Source organism: Lactuca saligna, chromosome 3 (genome assembly GCF_052625555.1).
Source record: "Lactuca saligna cultivar CGN05327 chromosome 3, ASM5262555v1, whole genome shotgun sequence".
NCBI lineage: Eukaryota > Viridiplantae > Streptophyta > Magnoliopsida > Asterales > Asteraceae > Lactuca > Lactuca saligna.
This window is the reverse complement of record NC_136419.1, coordinates 24731908-24754899: the sequence shown is the minus strand read 5'-3', so window position 1 is coordinate 24754899 and position 22992 is coordinate 24731908. Positions and strand designations below refer to the sequence as shown.

General features: G+C 37.3%; 2 protein-coding genes and 1 pseudogene across 2 annotated transcripts; 2 read left to right on the top strand and 1 right to left on the bottom strand.

Annotated features, from left to right (window-relative positions):
- The first annotated feature begins 4662 nt into the window (after positions 1–4662).
- Positions 4663–6012, top strand: LOC145035273 (F-box/LRR-repeat protein 25-like). The gene is made up of 3 exons (XM_078983845.1): positions 4663–5619; positions 5720–5890; positions 6004–6012. Exons 1-3 carry the CDS (start codon positions 4663–4665, stop codon positions 6010–6012), a joined length of 1137 nt encoding a protein of 378 aa, XP_078839971.1.
- A 316-nt stretch (positions 6013–6328) lies between these two features.
- LOC145033471 (putative peroxidase 26) lies at positions 6329–7894 on the bottom strand. The gene is made up of 4 exons (XM_078982075.1): positions 7588–7894; positions 7297–7476; positions 6950–7109; positions 6329–6863 (listed from the first exon to the last, which is right to left on the bottom strand). The coding sequence occupies exons 1-4, from the start codon at positions 7828–7830 to the stop codon at positions 6442–6444; spliced, it is 1005 nt and encodes a 334-aa protein (XP_078838201.1). The 5' UTR covers positions 7831–7894; the 3' UTR covers positions 6329–6441.
- A 14541-nt stretch (positions 7895–22435) lies between these two features.
- On the top strand, positions 22436–22553 carry LOC145038082 (5S ribosomal RNA; annotated as a pseudogene).
- Positions 22554–22992: the final 439 nt, after the last annotated feature.

Below are 22992 nucleotides of genomic sequence, written 5' to 3'. Positions count from 1 at the left end.
TCAAGGGTCCCAAGCCCGCCAATACCTAATCCCTGATCAATACTCCAAAATGAGAAACGATTCGAAACAGGACGTTACAATCTGCTGAACAATCATCTACATGACATGCAAATGTTTGTATGGTCATGCAATCCAAAGTAGATTGCTATTTTGTGTATTACATCACCATATTGAACAACTTGGATAACCATCTATATCAACTGTTAAGTTACGTTTTCAAGTATATTTTTCTTTTATAAATCTTCTTCCTTCTGTCAATCATCCATGATTTTTATCCATTTTTTCTTTAAAGTGTCTTCAAGTCTAACCTCGCCTTTTTGCATCATGTAACATGCATATCAAAAAATGAATTTGAAGTAATTGCACCATAAATATATATGTACAATATCAAGATGTCGTTCAATGCATGATTATTCTATGATTATGCATATGAAATGATGTTAAATAATATGTATAAGGGAGAATTTTGTATATACCCTTGCTAAAGATCTAAATATCGTATTTACCCAACCTAAACTCTAATTATCATATTTGCCCTTGTTAATGTTTTTTAATATCATATATACCCAAATCTAATTTTTTGAAAATTTTTACTGATTTATAATTTTATTTCATAATTTTTAATCATTATAACTAAAAAAACATTGTAAATGGACAATAATGCCCTCATTTCTAATTTCCAATACAACACATGTTCACAGGAAATTTACCATCGTTGCTTCCATATCTCACGTTTTTGCCCCTGTTGATCATTCCTTCCAATCACAGCCTCCATATTCAACTCTGTTGTCGCACACATATGCATCAGGCTAGCATCAAGTGATTGATTGAACCATATTCCTATTTTCTATCTCTCCAATTTTGTTGTTGTTGATTTTGGTTGTTGTTGATCACGCTAGCTGCAATATTTTCAGCGCATGAAGGTATGAATGAAGAAGATTCACTATCTGAAGATGTTTAGAATACTGGGTGTTCACATGTCTGTAAAATACTTGTACTCCTTACTTCTCATTCAAATATCTGTAAAATACTTGTACTCATTCTTTCTCGATTGCAAGGATTTTTTGGTATGTGATTTGTCTTGAAATTATCATTTGTGTATCGACATTTTGGGTGCTCACAATTATGATGGCATCAGGTAACGAACACATGTTTGTGTTGATTTTCTTTGATTCCACAACTGAGGGCAATTTTGGTATTTGTAGATGAAATGGGCTAGTCATGGGTTCATTTGTTGCTTCCAAAAAACCCCTGTTTTTCTATTCTATCAAGGAATGGAACAATAAGATTGAAAATTGAAAATGAGTATTAAACAAAGAAAATAAAATGAAAAATTGAATGCAAAGAGAAAACTTAACTGAATGAAACTCGATCTTCAAGCTCTGCTGTTGTTTTTTGTTAGTATCATGTGTCTTGAGTAGGCTCTTAGTTGAAACCACAGGAAAGGGATAATCCATTCAAGTTTCTTATCTGTCAATCAATCATCACATCAGCCAAAAGAGATTCTTGTGATGCGTGATGAATGTGTGCGACATAGGGGAAACAACGATCAGAAGCTTCGATCGAAAGTATAAGGGATCAGCTCGATCGTGATTTTGTGATGGGGGAAAAGTGATTTGAGGAAGTAAGTACCAAGGGCAATATTGTCTATTCAAAGTTTTTTTGAATTATGATGCTTTAAGATTATGAAAATGAATTATATATTAATAAAAGTTATCAAAAAAATAGATTTGGATATATATGATATTACAAAACATTAAGAAGGTCAAATACGATATTTGAAATTTAGGCCGGACATATATGATATTTAGATCTTTAGCAAGGGCATATACGAAATTCTCGCTATGTATAATGCATGGTAAACATATGCATAAAACACAACCTAGCATGTACATGTTTCCATTTGGGTGGTGAAATGGGAAAGCATGTGATGCGGAATGAAAATCAAAAGAATACAGAGTTTGTGGAAATACCTTTAAAATCATTTTTCATCACAAACTTTTCGTAGATGATGGATGGTAAAAAAATATTTTGGAATTTTTTACATGGAAAATTATGAGTGTAAATTGCAAATAAAGTTAATAAACAAGGAAAATAATTGTCTTTCTTTATTTTTTTAAAGGTATATGGATTTTTTTTGCTTGAAATCTTAATACAATTTTTATTGGAGTTCAAATTGTTTTTTTCTTTTGCCAAGTTTGACTGAATAATAAAACAGATGAAATTGAAACAAGGAAGGACTCTGACAAATATAGATTGTAATCCAAGCATATGTATGTTGTCATGATTATGCATTTTTACTAATTCTCAATTATTTTGTTCACAAATATAGATTGTAATCCAGACATATGTATGTTGTCATGATTATGCATTAATTCTTAATTATTTTGTTCACATGCATTCTTATTTTGAAGCTGCAATGTTGGAGCTTATTTTCAAGTTTAAAGTATTGTCATGTCTTATCATTTATATATAAACTTGTACAAAGTTGTTAAAATCAATGTTTTAAAAATCGTTTTTTTAATTGAACAGATCTAATGATTTGTTATCGGTTCAAGCAGTTATACTGTCGGTCTACATTTGATAGTGGCGTGTGTCGGCATTCGAGTCGTAAACACTCAGGATGATCAATCGAGCTATTAAGTTTTCTTTGGAAATTGATTGTTTTTTTAATGGGCTAAATGAACTCCAACTATCCAAGCCTAATAAGCGAATTCAAATGGTTTTTTACATGTGCTATCACACCGGTTCAACCTGATTTTTTAAGAAACTATACGATTCAATCCGGTTTAAAACTGAGCATAAAACCGACCTTTATGAACCACTCTTGTTCCCGATTCCCGACCCAACCAATTCGTACAGCTTTTTAAAACACTGATTAAAATCGTGATCATGATTATGGTTAAAGACTGGACGATTCGAACCGATTTTTAAAATTCTAAAATGAAATATTATAATTTTTTAATAAATAATTAAAAAAATATGATTCTACTTCCGATTTTTATTTAAATGACCCAAATATAATTATGATTTTTTAATAAAGGTAAGATCATAGGTTCAACGTTCTTACGATCTTACCTTAATAAAAAAAATCATAATCATATTTTGATCGTTTGAATAAAAATCGGAAGTATAATCATAAATTTTTTATTATTTATTAAAAAATTTCAAATATTTTATCTTAACATATTCTTTAATAAATGAAGATTATTTTTGCTACTTATCACAATCTCATTCAATGTGTCAAATGTTATTTTGTGGTTATTTTAATTTTTTTTTTCTATGTATCATTTTATGAGTTTTCCTATTTTATTAAATTTCACATAATATTTTAATGTAATAATTATAATAAATATAGTAATAAATTGATATCAATTTCATTAATAAACTTACCTTTTAATTTAAAAATTCTCAAAATTAAAACTCTAATTTCTTTTATTTATTTGAATTATTTGTTTAAATTTAAAAGATAAAAGCATTTCTATTATAATAATTAATTATTTTTTTATTTTCTTGTAAATTCAAAGTTTATATTTAATTTTTTTTTAAACTAATTCATATAATAAATAATAAATAGATTTCCACTAACAAATAAATAAATAAAATGTAACATTTAATTGTTTATTGTGAATGACGTGCATGTCACGTATGATCAGAATTATGGCGAATATGGGCGAAATTTCTTGGACGTCTGAATTTTTGGACCTCTCTTTCTCTTCGTCCAGGATGCCCTATAACAATAGCAAATGTGGGTTTCTATTACGTTTTAGGGTTTAGCAGGAAATTCGCCTTTCGAAAAGCAAGAGGTACGTCTCTCTTAAACCCTAGTCTTTCATCGTCCACGCATAGATTTATTGATTTCCATTTGATAATTTCACAATCTAGAGATCACAGCATTCGAGTTTCTTCCTTTTGGGATGATTTACTTATGAAGTTTTAACGAATCATTAGCGTAGTTGACTGGATGTTGATAGATTATGCTGATTTCGCTGACGTGAGGAGTATTTAATATCTATATCCATACTGCATTCCTAACAAAAGACTGCGACTTGTGTCCAAGAAAAGATACCGTCTTGATTTTCAGAAGTTCTAACCTTAATTCTGAGATTGACGCCGGATGCTTGATTTATTTGGCTTTAAATTGTTCTTTTTATGGTGATGGTTGTCAATTGTCGTTTTTATCAGTGATCAAAAGAATTCTTATTGAGTTTTGACGTAGCTTAATTTACCCATTTGACATTATTATAATGTTCGTCTAGTTATACTCCCTGTTAAATGTTGATCCAACTATTAGTTTCTTAAGACGGAATTAAGGATTATCTGTTCTTAGAGATCTAAATCAATCATTCATGTATCACTTGTATAGTTGTATTATAAGTATTCGAAACGGAAAAGTCACTGTAGGCTGTAGAATTTTGCCACCTTTTTGATTTCTTAATTTCATTAGCAGAACATGTAAGAAAGAAAGCAGAGTTCCATCATTTCAAAATCTTATTTTGGTCAAAGTAACATATACAGTTCCATTATGACTCACCATGTACAAGAAGTATTGTTCTCTACTATCCAAGTAATTAATTTAAATTATACATTATGATGTGCAGCCTATCATTTGTACGTGCTTAACTGCATATATATCCTTAACGAGGTTATATATAGCAGATAATGGAGTTTGATCACAACAAAGTTAGACGAGTGGTAGAAGAAGATAGATTAAGCAGCTTGCCAGATGAGCTTATTCATCACATTATGTCTTATTTTGACATGAAATTTGCTGTTCAAACGTGTTTGTTGTCATCAAGATGGAAGCTTCTGTGGACATCAATGCCTTGTCTCAACTTCTCAAGTTGGCAGTTTGGTACTTTATGTAATTTTGCCAAATTCGTAACTCATATTCTGTCTCACCATAATCATCCAGAACTAGTTTCTTCGATAAACGTAAATTTCCTTGGAGGAGCAGCTAATCATCTTTTGTTGAAAAAGATTGCAAAATATGCATTCTCTCACAATGTCCAACAACTAAATGTTGTTACTTGGCCTGTAAGCAACCTTGTAAATTACCCTCCTTGCCTACTTAGCTCTCAATCGCTTAAACATTTCACATTTAGTACTTGCCATGTTACGCCAACTCGCATTATACTCAAAACACCTTTGGATTTTCCAGCTTTAACAACTTTGCATCTCAGTGGCATCAAGTTGTGTGATGATCTTTTCTCCAAGTGTGTATCCTTAAAGGACCTCACTATAGAACAATTCGCTGTTGAGGATGATCTGGAGGTATATGACATCATTGCCCCTCGACTTTGTAATCTCAGGCTTATCTATGGCAGTGGTTTCAAACTCATCAATGTGATTGCGCCTCAACTTGAGAATCTCACAATAATTGATTGCTCAATTAATTACTTAAAAGCTCCACCAGGACTTTCATCATTGTGCTACACGGGTTATCCTCTTATGCGGTTGTGTAAAGTTGGGTTTCACTCTCTAAACAAAGCGACTATCGGTTTGTTTAATTATCATTCAATCATCCGGTATAAAGTGGGAGATGCACGCAAGATTATTAGCATGCTTCTAAAGCTCCATAGTGTCAGATATCTAACACTTAACGCAGACATTATTGAGGTACGTATGTTGATATCATATAAGCAGTTTATGACATAAAAAAGAATCTATATATTTTTATGCATCTTTTATGTGGACATTTCTTTTCATTTTTGTGCAGTGTCTTTCCTCATTTCCGGATTTATTATCACACTATCTATCACCTTTTAGCAACTTAATCTGCTTGACTATAGACTACAAGGATGGATACAAAGTAAAAATGTATACTGAAGTTATAAACTTTTTGTTAGAGAACTCTCCAAGCGCCACCTTTATCATGAAATTACCCAAGGTACTTTTAATTAACATATACGGGTATATTCTTAATTAATACTTTCCATTTTTTTTTTGTATATATACCTTAGTTTCAGAATAAAATTTTAACACGTATCATGAACTTCTCAGGGCTGCTAATGATTATGCTAAAACATGAAGATGATGAGTCCCGCAAATTCTCATGAATTATTATCTTTGGATTTGGATTTTGTTGCATCTGTTCTTGAATCTTACTTTTTGTGTTATGTTTCTTAATTGAAACTTTTGATTACGCTATGTGCCTTAGCAAGTGGTTTCTTAACATTGTTGAATATTACAATTTACAACCTGGACGATAAGAAACCAGTTGATATAGGATGTAGAACACTATTATAGACCTTCTACCCGTAATTAATTCTTGCAATGTAAATAGCTGATACTACACGTGTTTTGTAATATTTAATAATATATATAATGGAAGGATTAACTGCAAACTTTCATACAAGATCATAAGTTTACTTATGAATGATACAAAATGATCATATATCGATCTAACATATATATATATATAGTTTTACAAAAGTAAATCTACTTGTTAACGACACGACAATCCTTTCGTATCTGACCATTGGATCCAGTGAGAACCTTGAGCCCACCCATCCTGCTCATAGAAAAAGCAAATTCGCCCTTGAAGTCTGCAAGACTATTAGCATATTGATCGGTTAGTTCATATGTATCACCACCATAGCGCAACTGTTGGTCCACACCTAATACGGCTTTATTTGCCGACACTCTTTTGTAGTAGGAGTTGGTGAACTTATGTGTCGGGTTCTCCGGGTTCAGGTTTATCAAGGGGTTGGGTTGTCCCAATTTCACCTTCTTCGGACATTGCTTCTGCAAGTAGCTTAATGTTGTTGGCTCCATGGTGGGGTCCGCTTTCCCGGTTTTGTTGAAATCGTATAGTCGGTCTAAGATGCTGCTGCAACGAGTTCTACCCATCATATGTCCTCCTATAACCACCCAAAGACATAGCAAAAGAGGTAAGAAACAATCAAATGGTCACCACTCACCAACAAAAAACTCTAAATTAATTTACCTAGGAGTGTAGTCATGTCTTGAACATTTAGACCTTTAGATGTAAAGTAGGCTAGAGCCGATTCCCATGAGATAGAAGGTGAAGGGAGGTCAACCCACGCAGCATCTGATTTCAATCCATCCCTTCTTCCAAGGAAAACCGGGTATGATGGTCCACCTGACTGTATATTTTGCACAAGAGATATATATGTTGTTAGCTTTAAGTCCATGTTTTCGATCATGGTCACTTTTTTGGGTAGGATAAAAAAATTACAATTTTTGAGTCCAATTAGATGTCATAATTAACAAAGGGAGCATATGAAATCTTAAGGATCGAGTGGGTGAATATTGAATAGTTACGAGTCTTACAAAATAAATGGCATCTCTAGCTACGATGTTGAGAATATCGGCACATGAGACTGCTCCGGGGCACCTTTGCTCGATAACTTTCTTCACTATATCAATAAACGCAAATGCTGCTAGACCTCGGTTCTTTGGCGATGTTTTCTCCGTGTTTGGGCCATCCAACAAAATAGACGCATCACACCCCTATAATTATAGCCATGTCAACATTCAAGCTAGTCTCAAAAATGTTTTAGTTCAAAATATTAATATAATGATATTAAGAATGGAAATTAAAAATTAAAGATCCAAACGTACGTTAACCATGCAGTCAGCATATAACAACTTTACGACCTTCGGTGCTATGGTCTTGTCTTTCTCCATAAAAGCCTTGACTTGTTGTCGAACAAATGGCTCGACATTAGCACATGTATTATGGACCTTATAGTAATGGCGGATCAGCGGCGCAGACTCTGCCGGCAGTCCGACTGCCGCCACTTTGACACCGCAGAGTGTTAGGAGAACCACCAAGGAAAGAAAAACATACCCTTCTCTCATCATGTCCCACACTGCGATGTGATGGGTAATGTGTATGGCGTATATGGTAGAGTTATATGTATATGTATTCGTATGTGTTTATGGTGGATGGATGCATGGGTGATGTGTTTATATAGGCTACAATTGTGGGTTTTACAGCCAGTGCCCACGTGGAAAATAATTTAAAATTCACATGTAGCCAGTTGGTTTTTCTTAGAACCTTCAAAAATTCTTAGTTTAATTAATTTTTGGTATTGGGATCAACTTTTGATTAGTCTTCTCCTCGGCTTGCGTCAATACCTTTTAACCATGTAGATTTATGATCTATTATTATAAAAGCAAAATCCAAAGATGTATTACATATTTACATTCACAAGTTATTTTAGATTTTATATTTATTCTACATAAAGTATAGTAAATGTCAAAACAGTTCCGATTAGACCGGTTTGACCCATAATTTTACGTTCATCTTTTAATTAATATATAGCTAATTTGTTAAATATGATTGAAAGTTATATTATTATAATATGATTTCATTTTCTAATAAAGAAATTTTTCGGAAGGTTATATTTATTTCAATAACTTTAGATTGTTTTTATCCCGTTTGACAGCTCTTAAATTTCACTTGTTCGGTATGTTAAAGACAATATATGACCCAAACATTCTTTTAACCTATAAATTCGACAAAATTGTCACCAAATGAATTATAATATTCTTTTCTCATTTTCGAAGACTAGATGGCTTAAATGTGTTACAAACTAGAGAAATTATACATGTTTTCCTTTTCAGATACTTAAATCATTTTTTTATAGGGAAATGACATATAAGCCAAAAGGATATATCCAAACCCTTCAAAAAAAATTAATTATGTTTTTGTATGATCAAGAAAACTCAAAGAACTTAATATTTTGTCTAAAAAAATCCAATGAATTTTCCAAACTATTCAAAAAACCTCAATCATGTTTTATCTATTCAAAATGTTAAGTTCGTTAGAGTTTTTTTAATAGACAAAGCATGATTTAGGTTTTTTGAATGGTTTGAAAACTTCATTAATCTAACAAGTGATTTTCTCTATATAGTAGTAAGTTAACGTCATATGTCTATCTTCTTTGACTTCCAACAAATTGAATTAAATTGTAACTTAATTGGGTTTTGTTAGACAAAATGTTAAGTTCATTGAATTTTCTTGAATAAACAAAATATAATTGAGGTTTTTTGAACGATTTGAAAACTTCTTTGAGCTTATAAGTTATTTTCTCTTTTTTTATAAGAACTTTTTTTTATCAAATCCTTTTTATTAGTTACAAAACCGATGCCATATATTTATGAAAATGCAAAGCTAAACCATCAAATTCGGATGCAGAGAAGTTAAAACATTTTCTTTAAGAACGGCTAACATATACATATACCTTCTAAATCCTAGTTATAAACTATACATTTGTCCACAGGATTGGAACAATTTGGTTATGATTTTATCAGTGATTTGTTCTAATCTTAGCCCTCTATTTTTAATAAAACAACCAGATTTAAGTACTATAATGTATCATATAATTTGGCTGTGATGTGAATTTCAACATTAATCTGAAATATTTTACTATTGTGTCCCTAATAATAAAATGTTATGTTTTGTAATAAATACTAATATACCAATATACCATTATAGTTTGTAAAGAAAACAAATATTATGTATAATCTGGAATTGTTGAGTGGCACATGCCGGCCATGTGACATGCCAACACTTTTTCTTAAGTTGTATTAAACTCCATCGTTAAACATTCCTATACGCCTTCTATGTATGATCCTCCATCATACGTAACGCGGTACAAGTCGTATCACCATATTAAATGGTCGTACCATAAAATTGGTAATTTCACCAAAATTTTCGGAACAAACTTCGTGATATACCGTCATTAGTTTTTTTTTTTCTTCTGGTAATCATAGGAAGAACCATTGGCGGTAGCTCCACTTGAGCAAACTGCAATCCCAATCTCGAGCATCCAAGGGTTCTGAACGATCTCCTTCGGTGGTGGGATACAAAATTTTCTACGACGTTTAATAAGAATAATAATTTTTTTGAATCATAACAGATTTAAGAATCATATGACATTTAATCATAAGATATTGAATTATAATAACTTTTTGGATCATAAAACTTAAAGATCATATAAATTTTGAATAATCATATTATATAAATCAAATCATTTTCAATCAAAATAAAGTTCATATGATTTTAACCTAATACATTTTGGATCATTATATTTTTAAAATCATAAAAGATACGATTAAAGATCAATAATATTGCATCACCATATTTTCAACAAATCAAGTTTTTGTTTCGTAACAAATTTTAAACAATAAAATATACATTTAAGTATCAAAACATTTTGAGTCATAACAAAGTAAAGAAAATAAATATATTAAAAACTCCATTTAAAACGAGAACCTATTTTCTATATAATATTTTTTAAATACTTCGTAGAAAAAATATTATTATTTGGAGCTTTCGTGTTTCATCTCAATTCTTTATATATAATCAATACTTTTACCTAAAAAATGGGTTGATTTAGTAATATTTTTGAAAACTTAAAGTTACAAATATTAAAAATAAAAATAATAATAATAGTAATAAACAAAAAAAAAAACAAAAACAAAAGCAAACAAACAGACAATGTCCTATACTCAATTTATTTATGAAATAAGTCGTAGCTTTATGTTATGGCCGCCCCACGGCTTACGGCTTTTACGCTACTACTACTGTGATGTGAGCGGTTCAAATCTGTTTGATATTTCCCGATCGAACAGAACTTGTACGCAGCATTTGTACGGAGGTGTATGTATAAAAGTTTGGAACTTTTTATTATCTAAATCTTAAGAACTTGATACTACCCTATTCTCGAACCCTTGCCGAGCTCCAACCTGCCCACATTTTTTTTTCCTTTTTTGAAGGGGCAGAAGAAGTGTCTCCACCTACCTCACAAAGTTTTAATTGTTGCATTTATAAATTTATAATGATCAATTTAATTTATACAACTAAAAATATATAGAAAATACAAAAGAATTTGTTTTTTTTTTCTGTTTTTTCTTTACTAATAAAGGTAGTGTGGTCATTGGAATTAATCGATAATCGTGCATTGAAGTGTGGGCGAGTGGTCGGCATCGGCAAATTCTTGCCCATAAAAGCTCTAGGGATGCAACAATGAATTCAGATCTAAGATTTGAATATTACTATTATATTATGAGTCTAATTTTTTATATACAAGAGTTTGTTAATTATTCATTATTCGATCATTCATAAAAATAAACATTATACTACGAGATAGATATGATGTACGTATAGTTACTTTGATACTTGATATTTTTCCACAATGATTTTCTCTCATTGTCAAAAGTCTTTTAGCGTAACGATGTCTTATTTTTAAGGTTAAGGGTTTGAGTTTCGTCTGAAAACGTAGGTCAGTGGCCAACCTATATAATATGGGCTAAATACATAAAACGGATACAACCTAAAATACAATTAATCTATGACAACTCTCTTTTGGTCCATCTTCATACGCGAACCATCAAGTGACACTCTTTAAATTATATCAGATTGCGAACCATCCAGTGACACTCTGTAAATTATATCAGATTGTGAACCATCAAGTGACACTCTTTAAATTATACCAGATTGTCGTTCTGTCAGGATTACTAGTCGATATCCAACAAGAAATTGCTCTCCATCACCCATCTCCCCTCTACGTTGCTTATGACCTACATAATTAAGATAAACTCATAACTATTCGATTTTACTCCACTTCGCAACAACACTTGATTTCTTACTTCATCTCCACAACAGACGACTCATATACTCTCATTTGACATACTTTGTTTGGGATTGTTGTGGATACTTAATGGTTTTCGATTAAATCAAAAGTGAAAATTGTATCCATGATTTTGAGGTGTTTCAGATAGGTTGTTAGATCTTGAGTTTTGTCCCTAAATCTTCATGTTATTGATTGTTGGAGTGGTGATTTCTTATAAAATTTGGAACTTTATGAAACTCCGGGCCATTTTGTGTGTTTGGTGCTTTGGATCTGGATTTGTAGTGATTTTTGGTATCATGCATGGATTTTTGGTGAAAAACCCTCATTTTGACCTGATAAGAGTCCAAGACATGCATTGGACATGCATGTCTGGAAAGTAAGGGTTTTATGTTGTTTTCTGATGCTAGAAACATTTCTGGAAATGTTGAACTAGAAGTTTTCAAGATTAATTGCTTAATGACTTAAGCCAACTTTATCCACTTAGACCATTGTATGGACCAGATCTGAGCTTTAAAGCCCTTAAAATCGAAGAAGATGACTTAACCCATTAAGCTATTAGGAACCCAGTGCCCACGGCATGGCCTAGGTCTCCACAATGTAACAAATAAGCTAAAACTCATCTGTTTTGTCATTTAGTGGCCATGACATGACAACCAACTTGAGTATTTTTGACTTTGACTATTTACTGTTGACTTTGACCAAGTTTGAGTTTAGGTCATTTGGGATATTTTGAGTAGTAGATTGAGGCTCGGTCCCTGTGTGTTGTACATGTGACCCGTAGAGTCGGTAATAGGAGCAGCATTCAGGTTTGCTATCTTTCTGCCATTGAGGTGAGTTTTTCTTCACTATACTTGTAGGTTAAAGGCAATAATGTCGGCCCACTAGATTATATATCTTGGTATATTGAACGATGTTATGTTTATTATATGATAGACTGGTAGATCTGTATGATTACTTATGTTCACTAGATATGTGTAACATCCCAAAAACACAGTCTGAAAATTTCGTTTAATTTAATGATAAAACCATAGTCAATAAACCTCATATAGAAATCATAAGCAATGTATCTCAAAATATTAGAACAACTATCAAATATATCAGAGTATAAACATCCCAGGCTGAACAAATGGTGTGTGCACTGCAATCTTCCCGAGCTCCTCTTTTGAAAACTGAGTACCTGAAACCAAAACTGAAACTGTAAGCACAAAGCTTAGTGAGCTCCCCCAAACTACCACATACCATACAATAACATATAAACACATATTGGGCCTTGCCCACTACATCGGGCCGAAGCCCGGAAACTGCATTGGACCGAAGTCCGGAACTAACTGGGACCTTGTCCCCTGCATCGGACCGAAGTCTGGAACTAACTGCATCGGACCGAAGTCCGGAACTGACTGGGACCTTGTCCCCTGCATCAGACCGAAGTCCGGAACTAACTGCATCGGACCGAACTCCGGAACTGACTGGGACCTTGTCCCCTGCATCGGACTGAAGTCCGGAACTAACTGCATCGGACCGAAGTCCGGAACTGACTGGGACCTTGTCCCCTGCATCGGACCGAAGTCCGGAACTGACTGGGACCTTGTCCCCTGCATCGGACCGAAGTCCGGAACTAACTGGGCATAGCATAGCATAGCAAAAACACATATCAAATAGCATAACACACATGATCATAAACTCATATACTGTATACTACATCAAGCTGTATCCCATAACACTTAACACATAAATCATGTCTGAGCCACGAAGGCATCAAACAAACTAACAACTGCATCGGACCAAAGTCCGGAAACTACTGCTACTAAACGGGCCGGCATTGGCCTTAGACCCGTTCCTACTGGAAGGAAACTCACCTCACACTGCTGAAGTCCCGCAAACACAATCCCACACTGCTAAAGTCCCGCAGACTCCACCCCAGCTGCTGGCTGACAGATTCCTGAACTGTCAACACCAAATAACACCCAATTAATAATTGGGTTCTAACACATAACTAAATAAATACATGATTTGGATAATTACTACATTACCCCTAGCTTGGCTTACCCAAGCCCAAGGCCCAATCCATAGACCCAAAGTCAACTAGGGATCAAAGTCCAACATATGGCCCAATTGATCAATCCAGTCCAACATGTATCATTTTAGGGCCCAATATCATACAACCATCTAGGCCCCAACTATGGCCCAATTTTCCAAATTGGACCCAATCCTTCATATGGGCCTTACCCTAAAGCCCAACTAATTACTCTAGTCCATTTGATTATTCTCGGATGGCCCAATACAAAGCCCAAGTGAAATTAAGGTTTCACATCAAATGATAACTAGGGTTAAGTGTTTCTTACTTAACCCACTAGGGACTTAATCCGTTAAGGACTTAATCCGTTAAGTTCATTATTGCTTAGATTAATTTCTACCAATGATTATTATTTAATATTTCACTTATTAGATAATTCTCGTGTGCCCTGATAAATTCTCAAATATTAATATTTTCTCAATTAGCTCATTAAGGACTTAGTCCATTAAGTTCTTTACTCTACTTGATAAATGACATGAAACACTTTGGGCTTAATTCACAATCTAATCCCAATGGCCCAAAAGTGGGTCCAATAAGTCCAAGGCCCAATTGCTCACAATTAGGGTTTTCCACTCAAACATGGCCCAATAGGCCCAAAATAAATCTTTAAGCCCATTAAGGTTTTGGCTAGGTCCATTAGGGTTTTGCTTGAGGGGCACCACCCACTACCACCTCGGGTAGTGGTGGTTGATGGTGGCTCACGGTGGTGGTTACTATTATTTTTATTATTCATGCTAATTACAATTACAAGGTTTTTATCAAAAAAATAAACACACACACACACACACTAAACAACATAAACACACACACAACCACCTTGTGGTGGCCGGTGGTGGGAGATGGTGGCAGCCACCACCTCACGGTGGCTATTCTCGACTTTCCAGCTAGACAAAACACACACACTTATACTAGAAATCTCATACTATACTCCAGCCACCCACCTGATAGCTCAAGGCGGTGAAACCAAAGGGTTTTCGGATGGCAGCCACCACCTCACGGTGGTGGCGGCGGCTTCTTTCAGTTCCCCGCTAAACAGCAATACCCCCAACAATCCTTTCATAAAATCTGGACGAAACCGCCTCCGGTAGTGCACAATGATGGCAGCAGCAACACCGTCGGCGACCTCATCATCTCTAACAGCAGCAACTAGCAGCAGTGGCGGTGGTCGAGTGACGAACTCCAAAGCGATCAGAACAGTACCGCCAACAGCCAAAAGTGGCTGCGAATAGTGACAGAAAACGAAGAAGAAAGAGGAACGACGAGGTGGAAGCGGCACCACAACTTCTTTGGAGGTCTTTAACGTCAACACAAAGCTTCGCGGTGGTTGTCTTTGACGGCAACGGAGGCAACATCGAGGAATGACCTCGCCGGCAGCAAAGGTTCTCTGGTGGCTTGCTTGATCGGAGAGGCTCAAGAGAATAGGGAGGCGGCGATTGCATGGAGTATCAATGGTGGCGGCTGGAAGAAGGCATGAGGGTGGAGAAGTTGTCGGCTGGGTATACACTCCCTAGGGTTAGGGTTTTGGCCGATAAGAGGCTTATATACCCGTCCAAACTAATTACTTTCCCATAATTGCATTTATGGTCCCTTCCCATGAAATCCATTCAAATCTGATCCCAAAAGTTACCTTTTATCCCCCAGCCAATTAAAACCTCTTCAAAGGAGTCCAAAACTTACAAATCAGCCCCTCCTCCACAATTTATTCTTAATTTCCATCACTTAAACTTTTAGTCCCTAACTCCAATAAACCTTTTCAATTTAAATCCATTAATTACCAAGCGCACCCTAACTTCTGAAATTATGACTTTTAACTCCTTGAAACTAACGCCTTGCTCAATTATTATTCATTTTAGGGCTTCTATACCTTTATTTATTTATTTTATAAACGGGGTGTTACAACTCTCCCCCACTTAAATTATATTTCGTCCTCGAAATCATTCCTTATCATTCCTTGAATGCAAACCACTCTAGTAACCTGATCACCATCCTAGGCACATCCTAGACTTTCTAGGGTAACTGTAACCAACCCTCGCGACAACATCACATCTATTCCGTCTGATATTTGTTGCCTTGAGATGGTCTGATTCCCTGATAGACCACTCATACCAAATTATTATCGATGAAACCAACCTACTTATCTCTCAACTGACTACTCAACTTCTGCTAGCACGAAAATTCCCACAACAAAACAGGTTCACAACCTAATTATCCTTGTAGATCACTTATACTTGGCCAATGCTCAGCTATTCTGTTGTGAGTGACTTGTCACTTCCCAATAAACCAACTATCCTATCTGTACTTGCCACTTAGGGCACAATTACTAACATTGCCCAAGAGTTGTAACTGCCTGAAACACTGAACTGTTTGAACACTAAACTACCTGAACACTGAACTGCCCGAAACATTGAACTGTCTGAATCACTGAACGGCCTGAAACTGTATGTTGCCACATGGCTGCTTCCCGAAATCTATCTAGGCCTTCCAGGTCTCAATTGGTTCGTCAATCATCTGAAATACCGGTTTCCAGCCCGATTACGAAGCTAAAGGACTCCCTATATAGTCGCATCATACGACTTTTGAACAGATTCCTTCTCTAGAACTAGCTTCCACTAGTTAACATGCCACTGAGGCTCTAATAACTTCCTGATCTAACTGATCGAGTCCATACGCCAATTCCTGACGTCACCAAACCTAAGGCTAAAAGTGATGGCTACCTGACCATCGGTAGCCTCAAGTCATAAATGTCCTTAAGCAGTCCACTGCTTCCTTACTCTCATCTCTGTAGTGGCGCTTCTACAATCTTATCACTGGCTTAACCAGGTCTAATTCGTCTAGGAAATTCCGAAATCCAATCCGTGGATTTCCATTTCTTCACTGCTACACCCGAACTGGTGGGTACTACTGTTCTTTCCGCATCCTATCAACGCACTCACACTATCTACCAACCTATTGAATGCTACAGCTACACCCGCAGAATCACAACACTCTATCACTATCTATGCTGGATCTCACATGCGCTTGAACCACACTCAGCTGAACCCATAACTTGACTGGAATCCCCAACCGAATTCCCTAAGGCTTGCTAGCAACATCCTGATAACGCGATATCATCATCAACAAGATTTTTCAAACTTCCATATCACACTCTCCTCGAACCATACAGCCACATGGGTTGTCTTCCTTTCAAACAAGGATGCAAAACTTATCCTAGTCTCAAAGCTGGTCCCGCTTCTGATTCCTTGGGCGATTCTCCCCCACTTTGATTCAGCTAATGCCTTACATCACACAAAACTGGAAGAATTCCCAATTCTTCTCATCACCCACGACCAATCTGCTAGAACTCACGCTTATCCGTGCTAGGGTTTCAACACCAGCTAATCCAAAAGATCACACAACTTTTTTTTTAAATCCAAATAAATCTCCGGTAATAACCCGCTAGACCCAGGAAGCTCCGAATCTCAATTGGAGACCTTGGAATCTCCCACTGCATCACGACCTCTAACTTGGTCGGATCGACTAGAATATTTTTCTGATTGACATGGTGCCCATGAAATTGCACCTCACGTAACCAGAACTCAAAATTAGAGAACTTTGCTAAAATTTTCTCCCTCATTAAAGTCTCTAGCACCTCCCTCAGGTGCTTCTCATGTTGCTCCTTACTCTTGGAATAAACCAAGATGACGCTGTACTTCCCAATCCCGCAATCTGGGGGATTGCTCTATCACTATTCGCTAATGCTTCTCGGTATGCAATTGGCATATGACATCTCTTAAAAATACAATTCATATACAAACTGAGGATAACTCAGGGTTGCACTTACTCAAACCTCTAGACGAAAGGCTCCCTTGTGCAGTTTCCTGCAAGTGCTGCACCGAATCTGGTCCTGCTGATCTCTCAAAAGCTAATCTGAAATCTACGATCCCCTCCCGAGACCCTTCACTATAAGCAACTGATCTGGTTCCCTCTTCCTAGTGTGCTCTAATTTAATATCCCGCTCTTGTGCTCTAGAAGTCATATCATTCAAGGTCTTGTACCCCGAGATACTCATGATCTCCCTACTATCATTCTACAATATGTTCTGATAACTTACCTTCTTCACTTCCTCATCTGCTGCATACTGTGGTACCATATAAACTCTTTCCCGAGACTTGGCGGTGATCTCTGCCACAGTCTTAGTCGCCTAGTGGAGATCTAACAACTCTTGCGCCAACTGCTGCGCCTCAATCGCCTGGGCACACTATGCCCATAATCTAAAAGTCATCCCATGACATAGCATTAACCACATCATCACTCAACTCACTACCATCCTCTTCTTATCAATCTCGTGCTCTATTCCTCATGAGACAGGGAGTAAGTCCGGTCTTGTCTCCTTTCAAGACAATATCTAGAACAAAAGTGTTGGCGACATCTGCCAACCATCTGCTGCTAACAATGGGGTCCTAACCCCCATGACAATCTGAAGCCTCACAAACTCTGAATTCTCGAAACATTAATGTACGGGTCTCTATCATGACTGTCATCTCAGTGTGGAATGCACTCTGCCTCTCATCACAAATTTCTATAATGCCCTCCTTGATCACACTGAGGATCGCAGGAGTTTGGTCAATGATATTGTGCGTAATTCTCAGATGGAATTAACTCCCTCATCTGATCATCAATCTGCCCAGCTCTAGAGTCCGAGCCTGATCCCTCGTCGACACCAGAACTACCATCTGGTCTACCAAGTAACGTCACTATACTGGGTAATATACCATCACTAACATCACAATACTCATCCAAACTCGAGGGATCTCACACACTACAAGTTTCCTGGTCTTATCTCAGCCTTCCTTGATTCGAGTACGGATCCTCTGCTTTCAGTAGTACGGGCCCATACTACCTTCCACATCCATCCGTACTTTCCTCAAGTACTGCCTCGACTCCACCAAGTCACTTCTACTACTACTGATCTCTGCTACTCTCATCCTAGGCTTGCCCTAGGGAAATATCTGACTCAACCAAATCCAGTCCTCAGCTGCTGAAGGCCTCCTTGTAATGCCAATTAGCCATCACCCGAATACCATCACATGTGATGAGGCTCAGATAATCCTTCGAGTAAAAGACTCTTCCCTACAACGGTTAGACTCAAACAAGAGTTGCGTAATAGGGCCAAATCTAGCACTCTGAGATTATTCAACCCTGATCACATGCGATGTGATGTATTCACCTAATGGATAACTCCCATCACTCTGAGTCCCACAAAGCACAAAGCAAGCAGCATTCAGACACAAGAGACTACTCAAGCAACTCTATCCTCATAACAAGAAACTGTACTAGCATACAATGCTAAGCTCATAATATCAGGTATAACCTAAACAGGCTATCCTACTACTGTTTACTCAATACTAGCATGCAATTCTCATAAAGCCGTAACACATATAGTAGGCACATAAGGCATCCTCCTAGATCCTTAGTCCTATTCTAGTATGTTGTTCTACTGAAAATGGAACTGATATACATAACATAATCTTGTATGGGTAATTTGGGAGTACATACTTGAGCTCGGCTGATTGCATGCACCACACCCTTTTGTCTTTTTAAAATTCTTTTCGCTTTTTCTAAAACTCTTTTCCTTATACTTTTTCTAAAATTGTTTTCTTTTCTTAAAATCTTTTTCTAAACATGGTTTTTCTCTTGAAACTTTATACCAATTCCTTAGTTTGAGTTCAAACACACCCGAAAGTGTGCCCAAATCCCTCAAACCAAGGCTCTGATACCAACTTGTAACATCCCAAAAACACAGTCTGAAAATTTCGTTTAATTTAATGATAAAACCATAGTCAATAAACCTCATATAGAAATCATAAGCAATGTATCTCAAAATATTAGAACAACTATCAAATATATCAGAGTATAAACATCCCAGGCTGAACAAATGGTGTGTGCACTGCAATCTTCCCGTGCTCCTCTTTTGAAAACTGAGTACCTGAAACCAAAATTGAAACTGTAAGCACAAAGCTTAGTGAGCTCCCCCAAACTACCACATACCATACAATAACATATAAACACATATTGGGCCTTGCCCACTGCATCGGGCCGAAGCCCGGAAACTGCATCGGACCGAAGTCCGGAACTGACTGGGACCTTGTCCCCTGCATCAGACCGAAGTCCGGAACTAACTGCATCGGACCGAAGTCCGGAACTGACTGGGACCTTGTCCCCTGCATCGGACCGAAGTCCGGAACTAACTGCATCGGACCGAAGTCCGGAACTGACTGGGACCTTGTCCCCTGCATCGGACCGAAGTCCGGAACTAACTGGGCATAGCATAGCATAGCAAAAACACATATTAAATAGCATAACACACATGATCATAAACTCATATACTGTATACTACATCAAGCTGGGCCCATAACACTTAACACATAAATCATGTCTGAGCCACGAAGGCATCAAACAAACTAACAACTGCATCGGACCAAAGTCCGGAAACTACTGCTACTAAACGGGTCGGCATTGGCCTTAGACCCGTTCCTACTGGAAGGAAACTCACCTCACACTGCTGAAGTCCCGCAGACACAATCCCACACTGCTAAAGTCCCGCAGACTCCACCCCAGCTGCTAGCTGACAGATTCCTGAACTGTCAACACCAAATAACACCCAATTAATAATTGGGTTCTAACACATAACTAAATAAATACATGATTTGGATAATTACTACATTACCCCTAGTTTGGCTTACCCAAGCCCAAGGCCCAATCCATAGACCCAAAGTCAACTAGGGATCAAAGTCCAACATATGGCCCAATTGATCAATCCAGTCCAACATGTATCATTTTAGGGCCCAATATCATACAACCATCTAGGCCCCAACTATGGCCCAATTTTCCAAATTGGACCCAATCCTTCATATGGGCCTTACCCTAAAGCCCAACTAATTACTCTAGTCCATTTGATTATTCTCGGATGGCCCAATATAAACCCAAGTGAAATTAAGGTTTCACATCAAATGATAACTAGGGTTAAGTGTTTCTTACTTAACCCACTAGGGACTTAATCCGTTAAGGACTTAATCCGTTAAGTCCATTATTGCTTAGATTAATTTCTGCCAATGATTATTATTTAATATTTCACTTATTAGATAATTCTCGTGTGCCCTGATAAATTCTCAAATATTAATATTTTCTCAATTAGCTCATTAAGGACTTAGTCCATTAAGTTCTTTACTCTACTTGATAAATGACATGAAACACTTTGGGCTTAATTCACAATCTAATCCCAATGGCCCAAAAGTGGGTCCAATAAGTCCAAGGCCCAATTGCTCACAATTAGGGTTTTCCACTCAAACATGGCCCAATAGGCCCAAAATAAATCTTTAAGCCCATTAAGGTTTTGGCTAGGTCCATTAGGGTTTTGCTTGAGGGGCACCACCCACTACCACCTCGGGTAGTGGTAGTTGATGGTGGCTCACGGTGGTGGTTACTATTATTTTTATTATTCATGCTAATTACAATTACAAGGTTTTTATCAAAAAAATAAACACACACATACTAACTAACACACACACACACACTAAACAACATAAACACACACACAACCACCTTGTGGTGGCCGGTGGTGGGAGATGGTGGCAGCCACCACCTCACGGTGGCTATTCTCGACTTTCCGGCTAGACAAAACACACACACTTATACTAGAAATCTCATACTATACTCCAGCCACCCACCTGATAGCTCAAGGCGGTGAAACCAAAGGGTTTTCGGATGGCAGCCACCACCTCACGGTGGTGGCGGCGGCTTCTTTCAGTTCCCCGCTAAACAGCAATACCCCCAACAATCCTTTCATAAAATCTGGACGAAACCGCCTCCGGTAGTGCACAATGATGGCAGCAGCAACACCGTCGGCGACCTCATCATCTCTAACAGCAGCAACTAGCAGCAGTGGCGGTGGTCGAGTGACGAACTCCAAAGCGATCAGAACAGTACCGCCAACAGCCAAAAGTGGCTGCAAATAGTGATAGAAAACGAAGAAGAACGAGGAACGACGAGGTGGAAGCGGCACCACAACTTCTTTGGAGGTCTTTAACGTCAACACAAAGCTTCGCGGTGGTTGTCTTTGACGGCAACGGAGGCAACATCGAGGAATGACCTCGCCGGCAGCAAAGGTTCTCTGGTGGCTTGCTTGATCGGAAAGGCTCAAGAGAATAGGGAGGCGGCGATTGCATGGAGTATCAATGGTGGTGGCTGGAAGAAGGCATGAGGGTGGAGAAGTTGTCGGCTGGGTATACACTCCCTAGGGTTAGGGTTTTGGCCGATAAGAGGCTTATATACCCGTCCAAACTAATTACTTTCCCATAATTGCATTTATGGTCCCTTCCCATGAAATCCATTCAAATCTGATCCCAAAAGTTACCTTTTATCCCCCAGCCAATTAAAACCTCTTCAAAGGAGTCCAAAACTTACAAATCAGCCCCTCCTCCACAATTTATTCTTAATTTCCATCACTTAAACTTTTAGTCCCTAACTCCAATAAACCTTTTCAATTTAAATCCATTAATTACCAAGCGCACCCTAACTTCTGAAATTATGACTTTTAACTCCTTGAAACTAACGCCTCGCTCAATTATTATTCATTTTAGGGCTTCTATACCTTTATTTATTTATTTTATAAACGGGGTGTTACTACTTTGAAGGTGGGTTGCACCTGATCCTACATCGGCTGGGAAGGAGAACTAAGCATTCCTTATAAGGAGTGTGGATACCTTCCTTGTCACAACGCGTTTTAAAGCCGTGAGGGCAGCAGATCCCATAAGAACTCTGCAGTTAAGCATGCTCGGGCGGGAGTAGTACCGGGATGGGTGACCCCCTGGGAAGTCCTCGTACCGAGTGGCCCAAAGCGGACAATATTGTGATACGTGCCAGAGGGGGGTGTTACAATGGTATCAGAGCTGGGGCACGGGTCGATGTGTTCGACAGGGACGTCGAACCCTATAATGGGGGGTGAAGGTGGGTTGCACCTGATCCTATATCGGCTGGGAAGGAGAACTAAGCATTCCTTATAAGGAGTGTGGATACCTTCCTTGTCACAACGCGTTTTAAAGCCGTGAGGGCAGCAGATCCCATAAGAACTCTGCAGTTAAGCGAGCTCGGGCGGGAGTAGTACCGGGATGAGTGACCCCCTGGGAAGTCCTCCTACCGAGTGGCCCAAAGCGGACAATATTGTGATACGTGCTAGAGGGGGGTGTTACAATATGTGTTAGACCGATAGATTTATATTATTAGCTGTATTTGTTGGTTATTTATTATTATCGTATATGTCGACAATGGTAT